General features: G+C 41.6%; 1 protein-coding gene across 3 annotated transcripts in view; it reads right to left on the bottom strand.

The window, feature by feature from the left end:
* itsn2b (intersectin 2b) overlaps window positions 1-18,570 on the bottom strand; it is a 39,376-nt gene that overhangs the window by 9,197 nt on the left and 11,609 nt on the right. For 2 of the 3 annotated variants that reach the window (XM_037795206.1, XM_037795198.1), the window contains exons 4-27: window positions 18,238-18,301; window positions 17,912-18,099; window positions 16,847-17,089; window positions 16,247-16,343; window positions 15,957-16,093; window positions 14,961-15,024; window positions 13,794-13,931; window positions 13,551-13,639; window positions 11,993-12,255; window positions 11,743-11,892; window positions 11,471-11,611; window positions 11,216-11,303; window positions 10,739-10,878; window positions 9,251-9,432; window positions 8,274-9,088; window positions 8,068-8,189; window positions 7,659-7,937; window positions 7,344-7,540; window positions 5,199-5,254; window positions 4,176-4,342; window positions 3,944-3,974; window positions 3,729-3,850; window positions 2,813-2,909; window positions 2,508-2,702 (exon numbers count right to left, since the gene is read on the bottom strand). In XM_037795206.1, the coding sequence (XP_037651134.1) occupies window positions 2,508-2,702; window positions 2,813-2,909; window positions 3,729-3,850; window positions 3,944-3,974; window positions 4,176-4,342; window positions 5,199-5,254; window positions 7,344-7,540; window positions 7,659-7,937; window positions 8,068-8,189; window positions 8,274-9,088; window positions 9,251-9,432; window positions 10,739-10,878; window positions 11,216-11,303; window positions 11,471-11,611; window positions 11,743-11,892; window positions 11,993-12,255; window positions 13,551-13,639; window positions 13,794-13,931; window positions 14,961-15,024; window positions 15,957-16,093; window positions 16,247-16,343; window positions 16,847-17,089; window positions 17,912-18,099; window positions 18,238-18,301 (4,065 nt within the window). The remainder of the gene's footprint in view (window positions 1-2,507; window positions 2,703-2,812; window positions 2,910-3,728; window positions 3,851-3,943; window positions 3,975-4,175; window positions 4,343-5,198; window positions 5,255-7,343; window positions 7,541-7,658; window positions 7,938-8,067; window positions 8,190-8,273; window positions 9,089-9,250; window positions 9,433-10,738; window positions 10,879-11,215; window positions 11,304-11,470; window positions 11,612-11,742; window positions 11,893-11,992; window positions 12,256-13,550; window positions 13,640-13,793; window positions 13,932-14,960; window positions 15,025-15,956; window positions 16,094-16,246; window positions 16,344-16,846; window positions 17,090-17,911; window positions 18,100-18,237; window positions 18,302-18,570) is intronic. The other variant, XM_037795215.1, reaches the window with a different exon arrangement.

Genomic DNA, 18,570 nt, shown 5'->3' with positions numbered 1-18,570 from the left:
AGAGGTTGGAAAGGGAAACGGGGAAGACATACACACTTACCTGATACATGCAGCCCATTAGCCCATTGTGAAGGTCGCACAATAGCTGACCCTTGTCTTTCCTCTCCCTCATCGTCTGTCTCATCCCAAAGGTTTAGAAAGTGAAAGCTGCTCTGTAAAGTCATCGCTACGATTATGTCTCTCAAAGTATTTTAGTTAGTTGTCTTCTGTTGCGTTTGTCTGACTGTACTGCGTCTCTCCTGTTCTGTCCCGTTATCTTCTCGTCGCTGATATCAGACTAAAACTTCTCCTGGACTAAATCTGTTTGTACCAAAACAGGAAGGGGGATTCTCTCTGTCTTTCTCATCATGTGACGCATGTTCGGAGTGGAAAGAGATTTGTCTTTTTCTAATTTTCAGACTTTGACTTTTTTTCTTAAAGATGTCCAGATCAGATAGAACTAATATTACTACAGTTACCACCACAAAAAAAAGGAAGACACATGGATGTTTGACGCTGAGTACAGGTTACAAAAACAGTTGTTCATATACTGTATATCTGTCCATCTTAATCATGTGTATTGTGTTGACAATGTAAACACTGCATGTAACACACACACACAAACCCTGCAGAGGTGGAAACTGATTTTAAACAATAATGAAACACTTAACTGTCATTTCAAACCAATCTTTATTTTTTTATATTTTATGTCAGAATCAGAAAATATATTAGATACGTCTTCAAAAATAGTTACACCATCTCGTACCACAAATGTTCTGTATACAGTATGTCGTCAGTGTGGTTCATTTGCTTTCCTCTCATGAGGGTTCGTTATTACAGTGAATTTGATGGTGGTGCACCAAATACATCTGAACTGTAGTGAAGCATCTTTCACGAACCTTGATGTCGGTGCACCGCAGTATTTATCAAGACAGGAATCACAGTTGAGAAGCTTGCATAGACTTCTCACTTTTTTGACCTGAAGGAAATGTATCCATGATCTTAACAATAATGACTATTATTTTCACTGTGGTGAACACCGTGAGCAGGCAAGCATTCACTTTCTGCACTGACAGAAACATTCAGAGCAGCAGCAAAACAGCACTCAGTAAATATAAAAGGTGCAGCAGCAGTTTGTGATATCACCCCCTGGAGGCAAAGTTTGTGTCTGTCAATAGCTTTGAAGCACTTCGCCATATGGTGACTATTTATGTTCCTTCTCTTAGTGTTAACAGCTGACCCAGTTATGGCTTTTAAATGTAGAGGACAAACTGTACGCTTCTGCTTGTACTATTTCCTGTCCAAGTTAAGTTGAACAAACGTTTTTCAAAAGGCACTAAATCAAAAGCCCACTGCAAAAAGGTTGAAAGCAAAACGTAATGCTACATCTCCAAACATCTGTTTAGTAGAAACAAGTTTTTCTTGAACATATCTATTACTTTATTCTTTCCAGAACATATTTCTCTGATGAATTTACAAACTGCCCCTCCATCATGCCTTGTTTCAAGCAATTTTAAATGAAGTGCAGGAGTGCCGTGCCGTCCGTTATTTCTCAAAATACCCAAAGGCTTCGCTTAAGGGTTAGTACAGTATTCATTGTTAGTATAGAGAACACGGCTTAGAAAGTGACAGTAAAACTTGCGCATTGTATCTGAATATAGACACAGCTCTGAGGACAGACAGAGACAAATAGTGGGCTCTGTGTGAGTTAAACTCTCAAAATTGGAGAGTAAGAATGGAAAAAAAACTGTGAGAAAAAGGGGAAAAGCAAAGTAAAAGAGATGAAAGAAAAAGAAGGTGATGCAGCATGACTAGAGGGGAAAAATAAGAGTCTTGTGAAGAGAAACAAAAGAAAAGAAGCCACAGAGAGACCCACTATCCCTCTGCTTCAGATGCATTACAGCAATCGTCGGTTCACAATCAAAACAAGGATTGAGGAAATCACAAAAGGCACCGAGGCTTTAACAATTCAAGGAATCAGCATTGAGAGTCATGAGAAAGTTGTTTCAGTTCCTGATTCATTCACAGGCAACACATGACTTGTTTTCATTGTTTCCCTCTATCACACAGACACCTGTTCACTCTCTCACACGCAGTGACATTAGCTCAAGTTAGTAGACAGGGAGTCCAGACACTCTCCCCCTTCAGAGCAGTGTGTAATAGTGGGTCTCTCTGAAGTCAGGAGTAGGAAGAAGGAAGAGGAGGTGGAGGAGGAAGAGGACTTTCTACCGCCCTAGAAGGAGAAAGAGGAATGAGAGAGAGAGAGAGAGGGAAGGAGAAACACAGATTGGGGAGGGAGGGAGGAAGTGGGGAAAAACAGGGGAAAAGGTGAAATAGTCAGTGAGAAGAAAGGATATACAGATGAAGAGGTGGGTGGATGAAAAACTGTCGGTGATGGTAGATGGAGGTTGCATAGAAGGACAAGTATTAGTCTTTAAGCAGCATGGAAGAAGAGCATCTCTGTGTTTTAAACAAGCATATTTCCTTTCATGTCTAGTCGTGATATCATGTTTAAGGGATTTACTTACACTGCTGGCTGGGGTCACAATCCGCCGTGGTCATCTTAACGTAATTGGTGGGTAACAGACCAGTGACCCCGTTCATCTCTCCTTTCCACCAGTCCGGGTCGTTCTTGTCCAAAACGTTGATCAGCTGACCTTTGGAGAAGCTCATCTCGTCCCCGTTGGCGGCCGTGTAGTCGTATATGGCTATCACCTGACAGACTGAGAGAGGAGAAGAAGAAGAGTTTACCACACTATTGTTTTATTTATGTATTGTACTTTGTTACTCCTGGCCTTCACCTGACTTGTAGAAGTGTGTGTGTGTGTGTTACCTGATTGGGGTGCTGGTGTGGACTTGCCGCTGTTGGATCCTAATATTTTGACATGAGAGGCAGGAAACCAGCCCTTCTGACGCTTTTTACCACGAGCCTAGAGAAAGACCACACCAACAAACGTGGAGAATGAAGTTTTAATCAGACAGCAGGGATGCTGGTCAACATTTATCTCCAAATCCATGAACATGGAGTTCTCCAGAAACCTTAGATGCAGTGGTTTCCAACCAGGGGGTCAGGCACCCCAAGTGTCAACCTCCAGTGCTGAGAAGTGAAGCCAATGCGTTTAGTGCCACAAACTGTAGTTCGTTGAATGGCCACTTGAGGCTGGCTCCAAAAGGGAGTCAATCCCCATAGAACTATAACTCACCCGTTTAAATTATATTAAGTGCTTAAATTTATGAATGATTAGGGGGGTGCTTTGAGTGACAGGTGGGTGCCGTCACAGCCGTTAGCCGTCTGCTAGATGTCACCTCAGCTAATTTGAGTCACTGAACTTAACCTCTGGGCCGTGTTTGTGATGTTGATGCCTTTTGGAGATATTTTCATGCACATATCGGATGAATAATATGGCTTGCTGTGGCCACCTCAGCTCCATCCACCTCTTTGCCCATTTTTGGAATAGCTGGAGTCATCACTGCCAACACAGATTCTTGTCTCTAATTGTTTTTTTTTTTCTTGTGAACTGCTGGATTATTTGACCTCAACACGCCACTAAAAATTATTCATAAAAAATAAGAGGAAAAAAATGTGGTTGAACTGGTCACAATCGATATATACCAAAAGGCTTTGTTCTAGTGGGTTACAGGCCAAAAAGGTTGACTAGTGTGTAATGTGAAGAACCACTGACCCCCCTGGTTATCCACAGTATTAAGGACCCACAGAAACCCACTGTGAACCGCAGATGAAAACTGACCTGCAGTTCTCCGAGCCACCAGCCAGAAGCGTTCTTGCCGAGGACGAGGATGAGCTGACCAGTCTCCAGATTCAGCATTTCAGGGCTGGTAGAGGGCTTGGCCCTGGTCACCTGGGCAATCTCTGAAGACACAAATGATGCAACTTTGTAACCAGGTATTGTGTTCTTATGTAAGTCAGAGAGTTTAGACAAAAAAGACGAGACGGTGATCTTACCTGGCTTCTTCTTTCCAGATATACTTGATGTCTGAAAAAATACAATTACATCATCATTACAAACCTTTAGAAGCACTACAAAAACATATACAGGGAGTGAAGAAATTATCAGGAACACCTTGCAATATATTGCAATCCAACACCACCACAAATACCAAAACAGTGTTACACAGTAATGGACTGGATACAGTTTTTTCCCCTGTATATCGGCAAGTATAGAATATGTTCTTACATCCGTCTCTTTAGGTTTGACGTAGTTGCTGGGGAAGACGCCTGTGCTGTCGCCTATAGAGCCGTGCCACCACTCTCCTTCTCTCTTGCTCACCCAGATCACATCTCCCTCACTAAAGGTCAGATCAGCAGGCTCCGGAGACTCATAGGTGTACAACGCTGTGTATTCTGGAAAGGAAAAGAATACATGAACATCAATGAACAGCAATGTACTCGCTAAGCTAAGAAAACTAGGGAGCGCTGATCAAATATGAATCAATATTCTGTAACTGTAATGCCTATTTCTCTCCTCAAATATTTTCATAAACATATTTTAATGCACTGTTTAGCTATAAAATGAGAAAGTTTGTGACCAGGCCGCCATGTTGAAAACAGTCAAGCCAAAACCAAGCACCGCCCACCGGCTCGGTCACAGACTTTCTCATTTTACAGCTACAGATTTCATTGTAAACTTGAGACATGACACACAATTCAAGATAAACCTAAAAGGAAATGTCATCTCTGTCCCTTAAACCAACTGAAAATCATCATAAAATGTTAAAATATGAACCAGACAAACAGCAACACATTAATGTACGATATGTAATGTATGATGATCAAATATCAACTGAACTACATTAGGTGTAGAGCTGATTAATCAATTAGTTGTTAACTATTAAATTAATCGGCAACTATTTTGATAATCGATTAATCGGTGTGAATAATTAAAAAAAATAAAAAAAAATAAAAATTCTCTGATTCCAGCTTCTTAAATGTGAATATTTTCTGGTTTCTTTATTCCTCTATGACAGTCAACTCAATATCTTTGAGTTGTGAACAAAACAAGACATTTGAGGACGTCATCTTGGGCTTTGGGAAACATTGACCAACATTTTTCACCATTTTCTAACATTTTAGAGACCAAACAACTAAACGATTAATCAAGAAAATAATCGTCAGATTAATCGACAATGAAAATAATCGTGAGTTGCAACCCTAGTTAGGGCTAGTTAAGGTGGATATTTCAGAGGATATTTTTCTGTACCTTCATGCTGCTGGCTGTCACCAGACTCTGAAGCATCAGGAGAGGAGCTCTTCAGGCTGTAAACACAGAAAGACGACATTACCATACTTATTCATGTATGTAGCCATTCATCCATCATCCAGTCATCCTCCGACGCTTATCTGGATCACAGAAGTGCCTAAACATTTTTCCCCAGCCCCGTCCTCCAGCTCCTCCTGGGGGATGAAAGGCACTCTTAAGCCAGATGGGGGCATCAACCCCTGCTGCGTCCCTGGTTCAACCCTGGGGTCTATGAGTAGGGAGTCATACTATTCAAACACACTTTAACTGGCTCCTTTCAATACAAAGGAGCAGTGGTTCAACTCTTCTCTCTCATTCTTTGGGGTTATTAGCCAAACCTCATGATCGGAGGTGAATGTTGGAACGTCCACTTGACTGGACTGACTGGTAAATCAAGAGCTTCAACCTTCAGTCTCAGTTTCTTCTTCACCGCAACAGTTCTGGTACAACACCAGCTGTAATCATACTGTATTTATAACTCTATGCTGCTGTGTGATTTGTAAGTGTGTGAGACTCACTTAGCAGCAGATTCCTCATCACAGAGGAGGGAAGAAGTCATTTGCTGCTGTAAATACCTGACATACTGGAATAGTTACCACACCTTTAGACTCACTGACACATAGACATTATTACCATGTGACTGATGCATGTTTTCACAGATTTACCCTGAGATAAGATGCCACAAAATATGTTTGTATGGATAGTGGACAGGTATGTGCTGAGTTTATGTGCATGTTTTTGTTTTTTCTTGTGTAGCATAAAGGGACAACAACTGCATTTTGTTGTACAACCCTGTGTTGTACTGTGACAATAAATTAACCTTGAACCTCGAATGTTTACAAATGAAATATGACAGAGTTAGCTATGGGCTACAACTTGAGCGCTGTGTATATTTGTTTGCATTTTGGAAAATTGGCACTATTAAAAGTATGTTAAAAGTTAGCTATTAGCAGTTCCTGTTTGCAATGCACCCGTTGATTTACAGACAGCTATTACTGGATTACTTTGATGCTGAAGAAAACATGATGATTCTCAAGCAAGTTCTGGAGTTGTAAAGGAACTTGTTTCCTATGGATTTCTAAGCAGATTCATGGAAATTTATTTACAATGATATCGGACATAACGACATTGGTGGAAATCACACTGAATCTAAAGATATGTGCATCGTGTGTGTTGCAAGGACATTTTCGTATTCTTGTCTGAACTTTTTTTCGTGCCGTGGGCTTGTACGAGTGTGCCACGTCAGATTTGGCATACGCTCCTGACTTCAGATAACTGTGTATATGACCTGCGTAAACATGATGAATGCCACCTGAGCGCACGTTCATGAGAATTGTACATTGGCATATTTAAAGCCCAATTACACCATATAAGATTACGCGTACCGGTCCTGTCCCATTCATCTGTCTCTGCCAATATATCAGCTTGGCAATATGCGGTCTAACGCATATCCAAAAGAAGTAAGTCAGCCATGACGCGCCTGTTACACTTCCTGTTGACCTTATTATATACAGACAAATTAACCTTCAATTAGTGCGTAATTTAAGTCGTTTTGCAATTTGATATGTTCATATTGATATTGTAGTGTTATACAATAGCATCAATGATCAAACAATTTTAATTAATTATATCTTTAGGCTATATGAATACATTTATGATTATATTATAATTCAAATTGCAGAGTCTTTTCAAACTCAAATTTGCTTCAAAGTCATGAAATATACATCCATTAGTGAAAAGCTTAGGTTTGGATAGCAGCAGACAGCAATTGCACATGACTCCTACGACCGGTCTGGACCACTCGTAAATTGTGTTCGTACCTAAGAGGAAACTCATAATACGAGAAAATTGGTGAATGCGGCAAGTTCTCCGGAATCACACGTACAACCACTTAAGAATGAATCTGTTCGTACGAGTGATTCTTGCATGAGGCCCATTGTGATCAGCGGGACAAACTACAATAACACCGGCACACACCTGTCCCTTTCACCTCACGCAGTATCTTGGTCTCTCCCTCTGCACCAAGCAGTTGAAAGCAAGTGAAATACACGGCTGTGTGCGTTTCAGTGATTACGGGGGAACAAATATGTGTGCGTGAAGACTCACTCTGAACTCTCTTCTTCTCCCAGCAGTGTTACATATGTTTTGGGGAACCAGCCCCGTTCACTGTTCAGCTCTCCAAGCCACCAGTTCTCCTGCTGCTCCAACACCTGGATCACATCGTCCTTATTGAAGTTCAGATGGTTGTCTGTCTTTGCTGTCCACGAACACAAGGCCTGGGCCAACAGGTTACCCACCACCTGCTGTCAGACACACGGACACACAGTATTTGAGTATTTGTACATGTCCACACAATAATCACACTGGTAATCAAAGTACAGCAGTAAAAGGACCTTTTGTATGAATGTATAAACCTCTCACCTGTCCGTGTGTCTCAGAAGGTGCAGGGTGTGGAGAGTGCGTTGGTGTGAAGGCAGACTTTGTTCCTCCTGCCTTGACGGCCTCAAGTGCATTGGACAGCTGTGAATGGATCGGGACTTTAGGAGGAGGAGCAGCAGCAGCAGCAGCAGCAGCAGAAGCAGTATTATTAGCCGTATCTGATGGGGCCACTCGCTCCACGTAGCTCTCTGGGAACCAGCCCATCTTCCCCTGTTTGCTGCCGTACAACCAGCCCTCCTCCCGCTCTGTCGTCTCATCAACCTGACAGGAGGAGACAAGAAGGTTTGAGAAGAACATTTGAACATGAGTAAGTGGTCAGCTAACGTTCTATCTTTTCTGTTGCAGTTGTATCTTTTATCAAGCCCTCATGAAACATCATTGTCAGTCTTACCTCGATCATATCGTCTGCACTGAAGTCGAGCTCTTCGTTGTTTCGGGCAGTGAACGGGTAGAGAGCTTTGAAGGATGTGAGAGCTGCTGACTTCCTGTGGTGTGTGGCCCTTGGTTGCCCACCTAAAGGGGTCATAATGTGGTTTTAATACACACTGAAGACAAGAAGAGACTACAGAGAAGTATAAAAACATGCATGTGTCTCACCCTTCCTCTCCTCCAGTCCTTTCAGCAGAGCCGTCAGTTTCCCCTGAATATCCACCTTTCCTCCTCCACTCGCCTGCTGCAGGTGACGAGCCGCCTCCTCCTTCCTCTTTTTCGTCTCCTCGACTTTCTTCCTGTCCTCGGCTTTCCTCCTCTCCTCTTCCTCCTCTTTTCTCTTCCGCTCCTCTTCCGCCCTCCTTCTTTCTTCCTCACGCTTCCTCCTATCCTCGTCCTGCTGCTGCTGCTGAAGCTTCCTCCTGTCTTCATCCTCCCTCCTCTTTTTCTCCTCCTCTTCTCGATTTCTTCTCTCCTCCGCATCTCGGACGGCGGCCACGGCCGCCCTCTGTCTCCTCCTCTCCTCCTCCTCCCTCTCTCTACGACGCTCCTCCTCTCTCCGCTCCTCCTCTAACCTCTTCCTCTCGGCCTCCCTCTTGCGTTGCTCCTCCTCTTCTTTCCGTCTCTTCTCCTCTTTCCTTCTCTCATCCTCCAGTTTCCTCCTCTCTTCCTCTAGCTGCCTCCTCTCCTCCTCCAGCTTTCTCCTCTCCTCCTCCTGCCTCCGTCTCTCCGCTTGCTTCTGCCGTTCCTCCTCTTCTCTTTTCTTCCTCTCCTCCGCATCTCTTCTCTTCCGCTCTGCCTCCTCCTTTGCTCGGAGCTCTCGTTCGGCCTGGTCCTTGGTAGCCTGGATGATAGCCTGTCTCTCTCTCTCCTCCTCCTCCCTCTCTTTGGCCTCTTTCTCCTCCTGAAGCCTCCTCTGACGCTCCTCTTCGTCCTTCTTCAGCTTCTCCTGCCACTGCCGCTCTTTTTCCATCTTAATACGCCTACGAGTGGGAAGCAAACATTATTCTATAAGTATGTATAACAAGGTGAAAAAGTAAGTTTTTAAATTTTTAGAGTAGGTCGAGAAATAATATCTTTTGCTTTAACGTGAGACATTGGAGTGTTAAGAAATCTAAAAGTAAATCTTTTTGAAAGCAAAATACCTCTGGGCTTCCTCTTCCTCCTTCCGCCTCCTCTCCTCCTCCTGTTGTTTCCTTTCCTCTTCTCTCCTTTTCCTCTCCTCTTCCTCAGCTTTCCTTCGACTCAGCTCACGCCGTTTGTCCTCTTTGACGCTCCGTAGTTTCTCAAGTGCCCCCTGCTGTTTTCTCTGGCTCTCTCTCAGTTCCTGATGCACACAAAAACACACCTTTACTAGAAGAGTGAAAGATGTGTGACTGAATTAAAAGACATTAACGGGCTAAGGACTGAGCACACATAGCATGCAAAAACACATGCATAGGTGCCTAAACAGTGAGCAATTTGTAGGATGGCGTAAGAGACAGAGAGGAGAAAGAGATATGTCAAAAGAGCTAAAACAGCACAGACACAAGATGTCAGGAGGATGAGAAATATGAGCAGAGCAATGAACAATAGAAAAGAGCAGAAAAAGAGGAGAACAACAAAGAGACCTAAAGCGAAAACCTTTAGTAGGTAGAAGAGGTTACGGAGGCAGGCCAGCAGACAGAAGACAGCCTGAAGCATAGAGTCCTCATCACCCACATACTGTAAAGTTGAGGACAAGGGATGAGAGATGGGTGAGAGGGAAGAACGAGGAAGGAGGAATAGAAAGGAGAAAAGAGGTAAGGCATCCAGCACGGGAAAAAAAGGAAAGAAGAAAGAGAAGAAGAGAGAACTCAAAGATACAGATAACAAAGGGATGAAATCAGTATCAGAAGGTAAGAAAGAAGGTTATGATGGAAAGGGATGATTGGAGGAGAGAAAAGACGCATCAAGGGCCAAGCTGTAGTAGTAAATATATAAAACTTGAGGAACGTAAAAACAGGCATTGCACACTCCAAAAAATGTGTTAATTTTTTAAAAATGTTTTAACTTAGAAGAAAAAATGCAAATCTGTTACATATACAAGTGCTATAAAATCAGGCAAACAAGATATAAAGATGTGATGAGTTTAGTTTGTAAGGAAAACAGCCAGCTCTGTAGCAAAGCTTCACATTGCCAGCACCACCCTGTCAATTTTATGTTCACATACTGAACTAACATGGCAATGCACAGTCACTGCAAAGTCAATTTTGTGTCCTGCATCATACTTTTAATCCAGTAATTTATCCCGTTTGTAGTTATTGATACTTATCAAAGAATGAGTCTGCCTGCTAGAGCTGGTGATGATTTAGCTCATTTAGCTGGATTAGCATCTGCTAATAAGGAGGTGTGAGGCAGCAGAAACTGGCAGAGAGGTTTTAACCTCCAAACTGGCTGTAAAAATCACGCTGGAAGTTTAAATATGATTAAGATATGATTACACATGATTTAAGACATTTTGACATAGTTTTTTTTTTTTTAAAAAGGACCAGCAAACCTGTACACATGCTCCATGTTACTCCTGGATAAAAACAGGCTCAATATGAACGTGAAATGTTGTTTTAACTGATACCTTTCTATTCTATTAAAATTACAATATATTTAATTCTTACCTGCATGTCTTTGTTGTACTGGTCCATCTCAGACAGTTTGGCAGCAGTGTCTTTCTCCAGAGATTGCAGCTGCTCTTGCAGTTTCACAGTTGTCCCTTTTTTCTCTGTAACGGCGACCTTCAGGGCGGACATGGTCGACCCTACAAACAGATGAAATACAGTTGAATAAGCTAGAATCTTCCCACTGAAAAAAGAGTGCTATGACACCAGCAGGTATGTTTATAAAGTGATAAAATATATAATGATATAGCCATTCATATGTTTCCTTATGTAGTATTTTCATTTTTGCAGTGGTTTGTTGCATTATATTAAATAATTCCATATTTTGTATTAATATATACAGTATGTTCTGAATTTCCTTTGATAATACTACCCAATTTGCCCATCAATTAGTTCTTTTATCAAACATCCATCCATCAGTACTGCTATAATATGTTGTTGTTCCTGAGCTCTGTCATTTCATCCATCAATACTAACCAGGAAGGTTATTCATAGACATGTTTCGGAGTTTCTCAGTCAGTCTCCTCTGCTCCGGAGTCATCTGGGACAACTTCCTCTGGAACTCCTGACCAAGAGGAAATGCATCAGAAGCAACAAGAAATGTGTCATTGGAGGAAAATATTTGGGAAAACATTTATGCATTCTCTCTCAACAAAGCAATGACTGGACAAATAAATCACAGATAACACATTAAAGTGAGTTAAATTAAAAAGAAATACACAGAGGACACACCTCTAGCTGCTTCTGCAGGTTGTTAATGTCCTGCTGCCGTGTGTCTTTCCTGTGATTGGTCACATCCAGCTCTGTCTTCTGATGCTTCCTCTTGTTCTGAAAGTCTAGCAGCCGGTCTGAGATCTGACGATGCTTGTTACCCTGAGGTAGTGAGAGACAGAAAGAGAGACAGAAAGAGAGAGAGAGAGAGAAACTTTACAAACTCTCCTAAAGTGTTCATGATGGGTTAAAGACAGCTGGACAAACAAAGACAATGTCTCTCCACCACTCACCACAGCCTCCAGCTCCATCTCCAGACTCCTCTTTTTAGCTTTCAATTTGATGATATCATCCTGCTCCTGCTCCTTCTTTATCTCGAGCTCTCCTCGCCGCCTCCTCTCCCACTCCTCCTTCCTCTGCCGCTCGAGCTCCCGCTGTGCCGCCTGGAATGAGCCCACAGACACTGAAGTAAAACAAGTCTCTGTTGTGACCATAAAAGAGGAAGCATTAATACTTGTAAATACAGTATCTACAGTCCCTCACCTCTTTTCTCTCTATCTCTCTCTGCCGCTCTTCTTCTTTCTGTCTCTCCAGCTCCCTCTGTCGCTCCAGCCTCCTCTCCTCCTCTTTCCTCCTCCTCTCCTCAGCCTCCCGAGCCTCCCTCTCTCTCATCTCTCGCTCCTCTCTCTCCTTCTGAGCGCGTCGCTCCATCTCCCTTCTCTCCGCCTCCAGCAGCATCAGGCGTCTTTTCTCCAGTTCTGCGTTCCCTCGCTCCAGGTTGGCTTTGAATTTATCCTCGAATGACACTGAACAGAGACAAATAAAAATGATAAAGTCTGTGTTCTTTAATGATGATTTTGAGTAAGCAGTCAAATCAAAGTCAAAACATTTACCTTGTTTGTAGGGGTGGGAATCACCAGAAGCCCCCCGATATGATATCACGATACTTAAGTCATGATATGATCTTACTGCGATTTTAAACATTTTACAATTGCTAGTATTGATATAAGATAAATTGCGATATATTGCGATTTATTACCTTTGCAATTTATGTAGTTTGTCAACATCACTCGGTTTCATTCACATATCTTGAGGTCAGAGGTCAAAAGACACTTTGAAAATGGACAGTTTTTCCTCGCCAAAATGTTGCCTACCGTTGGAGCTTTAGGACTGAGCCCACTACAACCTCTGAAATACAGAATAGCAGCCAAGAATTGCGTCTGTCGGATTGTTAAGAGGTTAATAGTTTATATAATAAAAGATCAATACTTGACATCCGTGTATCAATACAATATTGCCATGCAAAATATTGCGATACTATGCTGTATTGATTTTTGCCCCTCCCCTATTGTTTGAATGAATAAAGAACTTATCTTAATTAGGTTTAAGCAGTAAATGTTTTAAATATACCCCGGGATGAATCCTCTTTTACAGTATTGCTAATGTGAATTATACACTTCAATGGGTACACAAACTTCAACACATCTTTTTGAGAACATGTTAATAACTTATTTGAATAATTACTGATGACTTATTTGAGCCTGTGTGTTTGAAAAGGAGGATAATGGACAGTTAAAACAGAAATGTGTGTAAATTTAAAACTGATTTGTAGTTTCAGTAAAACTGCCAATGAAAAATAATGATAGACAGGGTTATGAGATTGTAATTGATGTTTAGGAGATTTAGGGATTTTAAAATAGCATTTCGCCGTTAACTTAATATTTAAAAACACTTGATGCAACCTTTAATTCTAGCTGCTCCAACGTGTGACTGTGTGTAAGATGATAGTGTGTACAAACCCAACACCAAAGGGTGCTGCCCTACACTTAGAGTCACTTGGCTGCCCTTGACTGGCCACAGTTTAGACTTTAGGCTGCTGCAAGTGGCCACTGTGTATGTCACAACAATATACAGTATGTATGTTTATGCTATTAAGTTATGAGAGCCATAGCCACTGATTATACTGAGTGATCTTATCTGGTTAGTAGGTATTGATGTGGCCTTGCATTATCTTAGTAATGGAGAACAAGACTGAACATAATGCAGCAGTTAGACTCTCTGTAAACACTGTTTAGGGTTGGTACGTAGTGTGAGTACTCACGGTTGGGTTTGTTTTTCTGTGGAGGTTCTATGTCCAAGTTATCAGTCAGAGCTGCATAGAGAGAAGAGCCGGATCCATTCACTGCACCCCTGGAACATGGATAATAATCAAAATATTAAATAAACATATACATTAATGTAGTCCATGTTTAATGTACTTAACCTACGAAAAAAACGTATATTTACTGTAAGAGCGTATTTGCAATGTTTTTGTTAAATTGCGGCATATGTGTTTTGCACATACCTCTGTGAGGGTGGTACCAGTTCAGTTGGCAGTGTTAGCGGCAGCGGTTGTCCAGTCTTTGCCATGTCCACGAGATGCATTGCCAGAATAAACTCCTCAGCTTTTAGCTTGCCGTCTTTATCCACATCAGCTAAAGTCCTGCGGGAGGGTGCAAGGTTTATACATGATTTCATACTGACAATTACATACAGGATAGGAATGTACTTTAAGCCAACTAGGAAATATTGTTGCACCATTAGAGAAGGTTTTCAAAATGATTACAACTTTCTGTTTTCACATTTATGTTAGGCTGAACTTGCTAGTTAAGGTTAGCGACTAAACTTTTCAGCTACTTATGGATTCTGAGCTACATTGACATGTCCAGTCTATAAGTTGAGGCACAAGATATAGGGACGTGTTATAGGGATCATTGGCATACGAAAAGGATTTGAGGAGTTAAAACCAAAAAAAAAAAAATCACAGCAGAGGTACAGTATTATAAATTACAGTTAAGGCAAGACAGCCAAGGCAAAAACATTGTTTTTCATGGACCGGTCAATATTTTGGAGTTTTGGGGTTATTTTGCTTCTCTAACACATTTCTTTCAGATTAATGGGAAGAAAACATCCAAAATACACATTTAGGTGTTTATTTTACTACTTTGTCTATTTGTGTTTGTAGATTTCTCCTAAATTCACTAAAAGTTAGCAATATATAATGCTTGATTTGTATATTTAAACATACAATTTCAGAAAACTTGTAATACAAAAAAATTATTGTCTTAATGTAAGAAATCAACTGGGGAAGTTTCATGGTGATATCTATTAGTTAACATTTTTTCTTGCAAAATGTATGAAATTTACAATCCATATAGAATCCACATAGGCTGTTCAGTACTCACTCACTATTGTTATCTATTTGTTACAAATGTTACCCTATTCACTTGGGGTGTCTCCCCTTAAAACACATTTTATAAAAAACTTTATTTCCTTGTATTTACTGGTAATCGATAGTAAGAGCAGCCTTGACTTGTAAACAAATGCTTCCTTAACAAACAATTGCCTTTTGTCATACCAGCTACAGTGGAATGAAGTTTCTTACGCCTGGCTGCCAAACCTGGCTTTGGCTCTTAAACACAGCACAGTAGCAAACCACAGGACATGTACAGATACACAAACATATTCTCACCAGATGGAAGCCAGCTGTGTCTGAGTCAGCATCGTGGTCGCCATGGCACCTCTCACCTGCTGACCTGGCAACAAGAGTGACACATGTCAGAGCACCTGTATGGCACAGATGATGTGTCGGCGTGGTGGACAAAGCGTCAAGGGTGTGTGTCATGACCTGTACAGTATGTGCCCATTTACTCATTAATTTAAAATGTGGCAGGTGAACAAAGAGGGCAGTCCCATGCATCATCACGACTGGTTCCCAAGACAGATTTCAGGTTCTCTCCATGATTTATTAAAAGTGTAAAAAAAAGTCTAATGTTGAAATAGGAAATTAGAACCTTTTTAACATATAAGAGATCATACAAGAGATGATGATCAAAAGGACTGTGACAGTAGCCGTGTTTCAATAGTTGTTTTCTAATGCGATACTTCAAAATGTACATAAAAATATGTGAATGGCAGCACAGAAAGTATGAACAACAGTCAGCCTTTTTTTAACAGGTCATGGTTTATTTAACAGAAAGCTCTTGTCTGATATGCTATAATCTACGAAGAGATTGGACCAATAGCTCAAAAAACTGCTAAAAAGCCATTCGAGTCATTTATTTGATGTGCTGGAGTGCACATAATGTGCAAAGTCACACTGTGAGGAAATCATCTGCAAGTGTGTCTGAAGTGAGTGAGTGTGTTTGGACGCATGCATGCATGATTGCCGTTTGACTGCATCATGGCTATTTCAAAAGAACAGGTCCAACAAGGCTTGCAGTAACAGAACGAAAAGGCAAATGCATACTTGGCTGTGTGTGTGTGTGTTAAGAAATTGCCCCTGTGTCTGACACACCCACAACTGGGGCAGACACAGCCTCCACTTCCTTAGAGTGACTTATGACTTGACACACATAGAAAGAAAGAGGGAGGCAACCGTTATGAAATCATCAGACTGTTGTTCATGAAGATCCACGCCTGCATTACAGGCCACCACATTGTTCACATACACACACACAGTTCGTACCACTGAGATATCCTGTCATGTATTTATCCAAGCCGTTGAACTGCTGTCTGTATTTGAGTCTGGAGGCATGTGGCACGGCCCAGTCGCTGGGAACAGTAACCATGGGGGACAGCGCAGAGGGGGATGAGGAAGAGGAGCTGAAAGACAAACAGAGACGACACAAAAATACAAGCTCAATGCACCAATCTTCAGGAAGTCCAGCGTGTTTTAAGACACAAGACAAATGAGGCACTGATTGTGCAAAAGGGGAAATTGCTTAGTGCTTGTGTGTTTTTGCTTGTGTGTTTTACCTGATAGATGCTAAGTCCATCAGCGATGAGGCCTTGTTCATACCAGAAGAGGAGAATCCGAGCGGAGAGGAGTAGGGGGATATAGAGCGAGGTATGCCTGATAACACAAAGCACACACACACACACACACATATTCATTACATACTTCCATATAATTATCTGCAATATAATGATGGCATTTTATAGTAGCCATTAACCACTGCCATAAAATCTTGATGCTTTTTTGTTACAGTTTCAGAAAGGGAAAAAGGGGAGGGGGCCCTACAGTGGGTCAGTAATATACTGCCATCCAGCCAAGCTTGCCAAGGACAGGGAGGCTATTAGTATGGAGATGAGACAGAGAGATCTGACTCTGCAAAACCAGGCCAGGATTCAGTCCTTTTCCCCTCAGAAATATATCATCATCTACACTTTGCTGCAAACATACACAATATTTACTCTCAGAGCAGGGCATTTTCTGAAAAAATAAGCAACTTTCAAGTGATAATCAAAGGACAGATGAATGTATTTAATCATACAGGAGACCCTAATTATGACACAATACCACAGCAGAGGTAAAAAAAGAGGAGAGGAACCAGAAATAATAAAAATCATCTGTACCAGAAGCCAATCCTGCATGGAGCATTCCCATGGTGCCGTTTGGCAGGGTGGCGCTTCCCCCGGTGGGCATCAGGGGCCTCGGCGAGGTGGAGGCTATTAGAGGGCTCATGCCTGTTGCTGTAGGAACCAAAGGGGTGAGGCCCATCATTGGTGTCATAGGTGAGAGTCCAGGGGTTGCCATGGAGACAGGGGTCAACATAGCAAGGTTTGTCCCGGACATCATGGACATGTTAGAAGCCATGCCTAAGACACACACACACGCCACAATAATAGGTACACCAATCAGATGACATAGCAGTCAAAATGCATGTGCACAAACATGTATGGAGATCAGTCACATACTTAGCTTTGTTAAAATCCCCAGATGAATTTTTCGTATTTACATTTTAGGGCTGTCAATCGATTAAAATATGAATTGCAATTAATTGCATGATTGTCCATGATTAATCGCGATTGATCTCAAATTAATCACACATTTTTTATCTGTTCAAATTGTACCTTAATGGGAGATTTATCAAGTATTTAATACTTTTATCAACATAGGAGTGGGCAAATATGCTGCTTTTAGCATAAAGAATATACTCAAATCATAACGTGGCAAACTCAAGCCCAACAGGCAACAACAGCTGTCAGTGTGTCAGTGTGCCCATAGAACCCATTTTCAGGTCAAGGGACCCCTTTGAAAATGGCCATGCCAGTTTTTCCTTGCAAAGATTTAGGGCAAGTTTGGAGCGTTATTTAGCCTCCATCCTAGTATGACATGGTTGGTACCAGTGGATTCCTTAGGTTTTCTTTTTTCATATGATGCCAGTATCTTAACTCCAGCTTTAAAACTGATTCCGCGACAACCAAAAAATCGCAGGTTGCGTTAATGCGTTAAAGAAATTAGAGCGGCGTTAAAACGAATATGACAGCCCTAATGCATTTACATCTTTTAATCTACACATTTCTTTTTGTGTTCAAGGCTATGCCTGTTGATGCGAATGAAACATTCATTGTGGACAGTAAAGTTCCTCGCTAACTAACTTCCACATACAGTTTATAATAATAGTAATAATACTGTACCATAGGCTGGGTTGGTCAAGGACGAGGTGGGGTTATTGAGGCTGGGAGCGTGCACTGGAGGCTGCTTCATGATGATTGGCAGTGCTGAGGGAAGCTGTGTGCCCTGGAGTTTTAGCTTTATGAGCTTCATAGCGATGGAAAACTCCAACCTGTCCATCTTCCCGTCTTTATTCATGTCAGCCAGAGTCCTGAGAGACAAGAGGAAAAACAGAGAGAGTCACCAGTTAAGATCTTGTGCTTCAAGTATAGATTTAAGTGAAAACTTCCAGAGACTTCCCATCACTCAGAAATGTTTGTGTGAGTATGAGAGTGTGTGTGTTTCTCACCATATCTGAGCCAAAACTGAAGGAGGTAGCCCTGATTGGAGTAAAAACTTCCTTGCCTGCTCCCCTACAGAAAGAGACAGAAAGGGAAGAAACACAAGAAAATTGAGATTATCCTGCATGCAAAACGGAAAAATGTCTCTGCATACAATACATCACTATCACTATACCCACAGTATTTGTGTGCTTGTACATGTGTGTATATATTTGCCTTATCACCTGAGCATGTCAACAACATTTGTTAGAATAGCTACTTCTATTTACATGCGCCTGTGTGTTATTGGCTGAAGGATGTGTCCTGGTAAAACGGCATTATGAAATATACTGGCAGGGAAA

The sequence above is a fragment of the Sebastes umbrosus genome, chromosome 2 (assembly GCF_015220745.1).
Source record: "Sebastes umbrosus isolate fSebUmb1 chromosome 2, fSebUmb1.pri, whole genome shotgun sequence".
Taxonomy (NCBI): domain Eukaryota; kingdom Metazoa; phylum Chordata; class Actinopteri; order Perciformes; family Sebastidae; genus Sebastes; species Sebastes umbrosus.
This window is presented reverse-complemented; position numbering and strand designations above follow the sequence as displayed.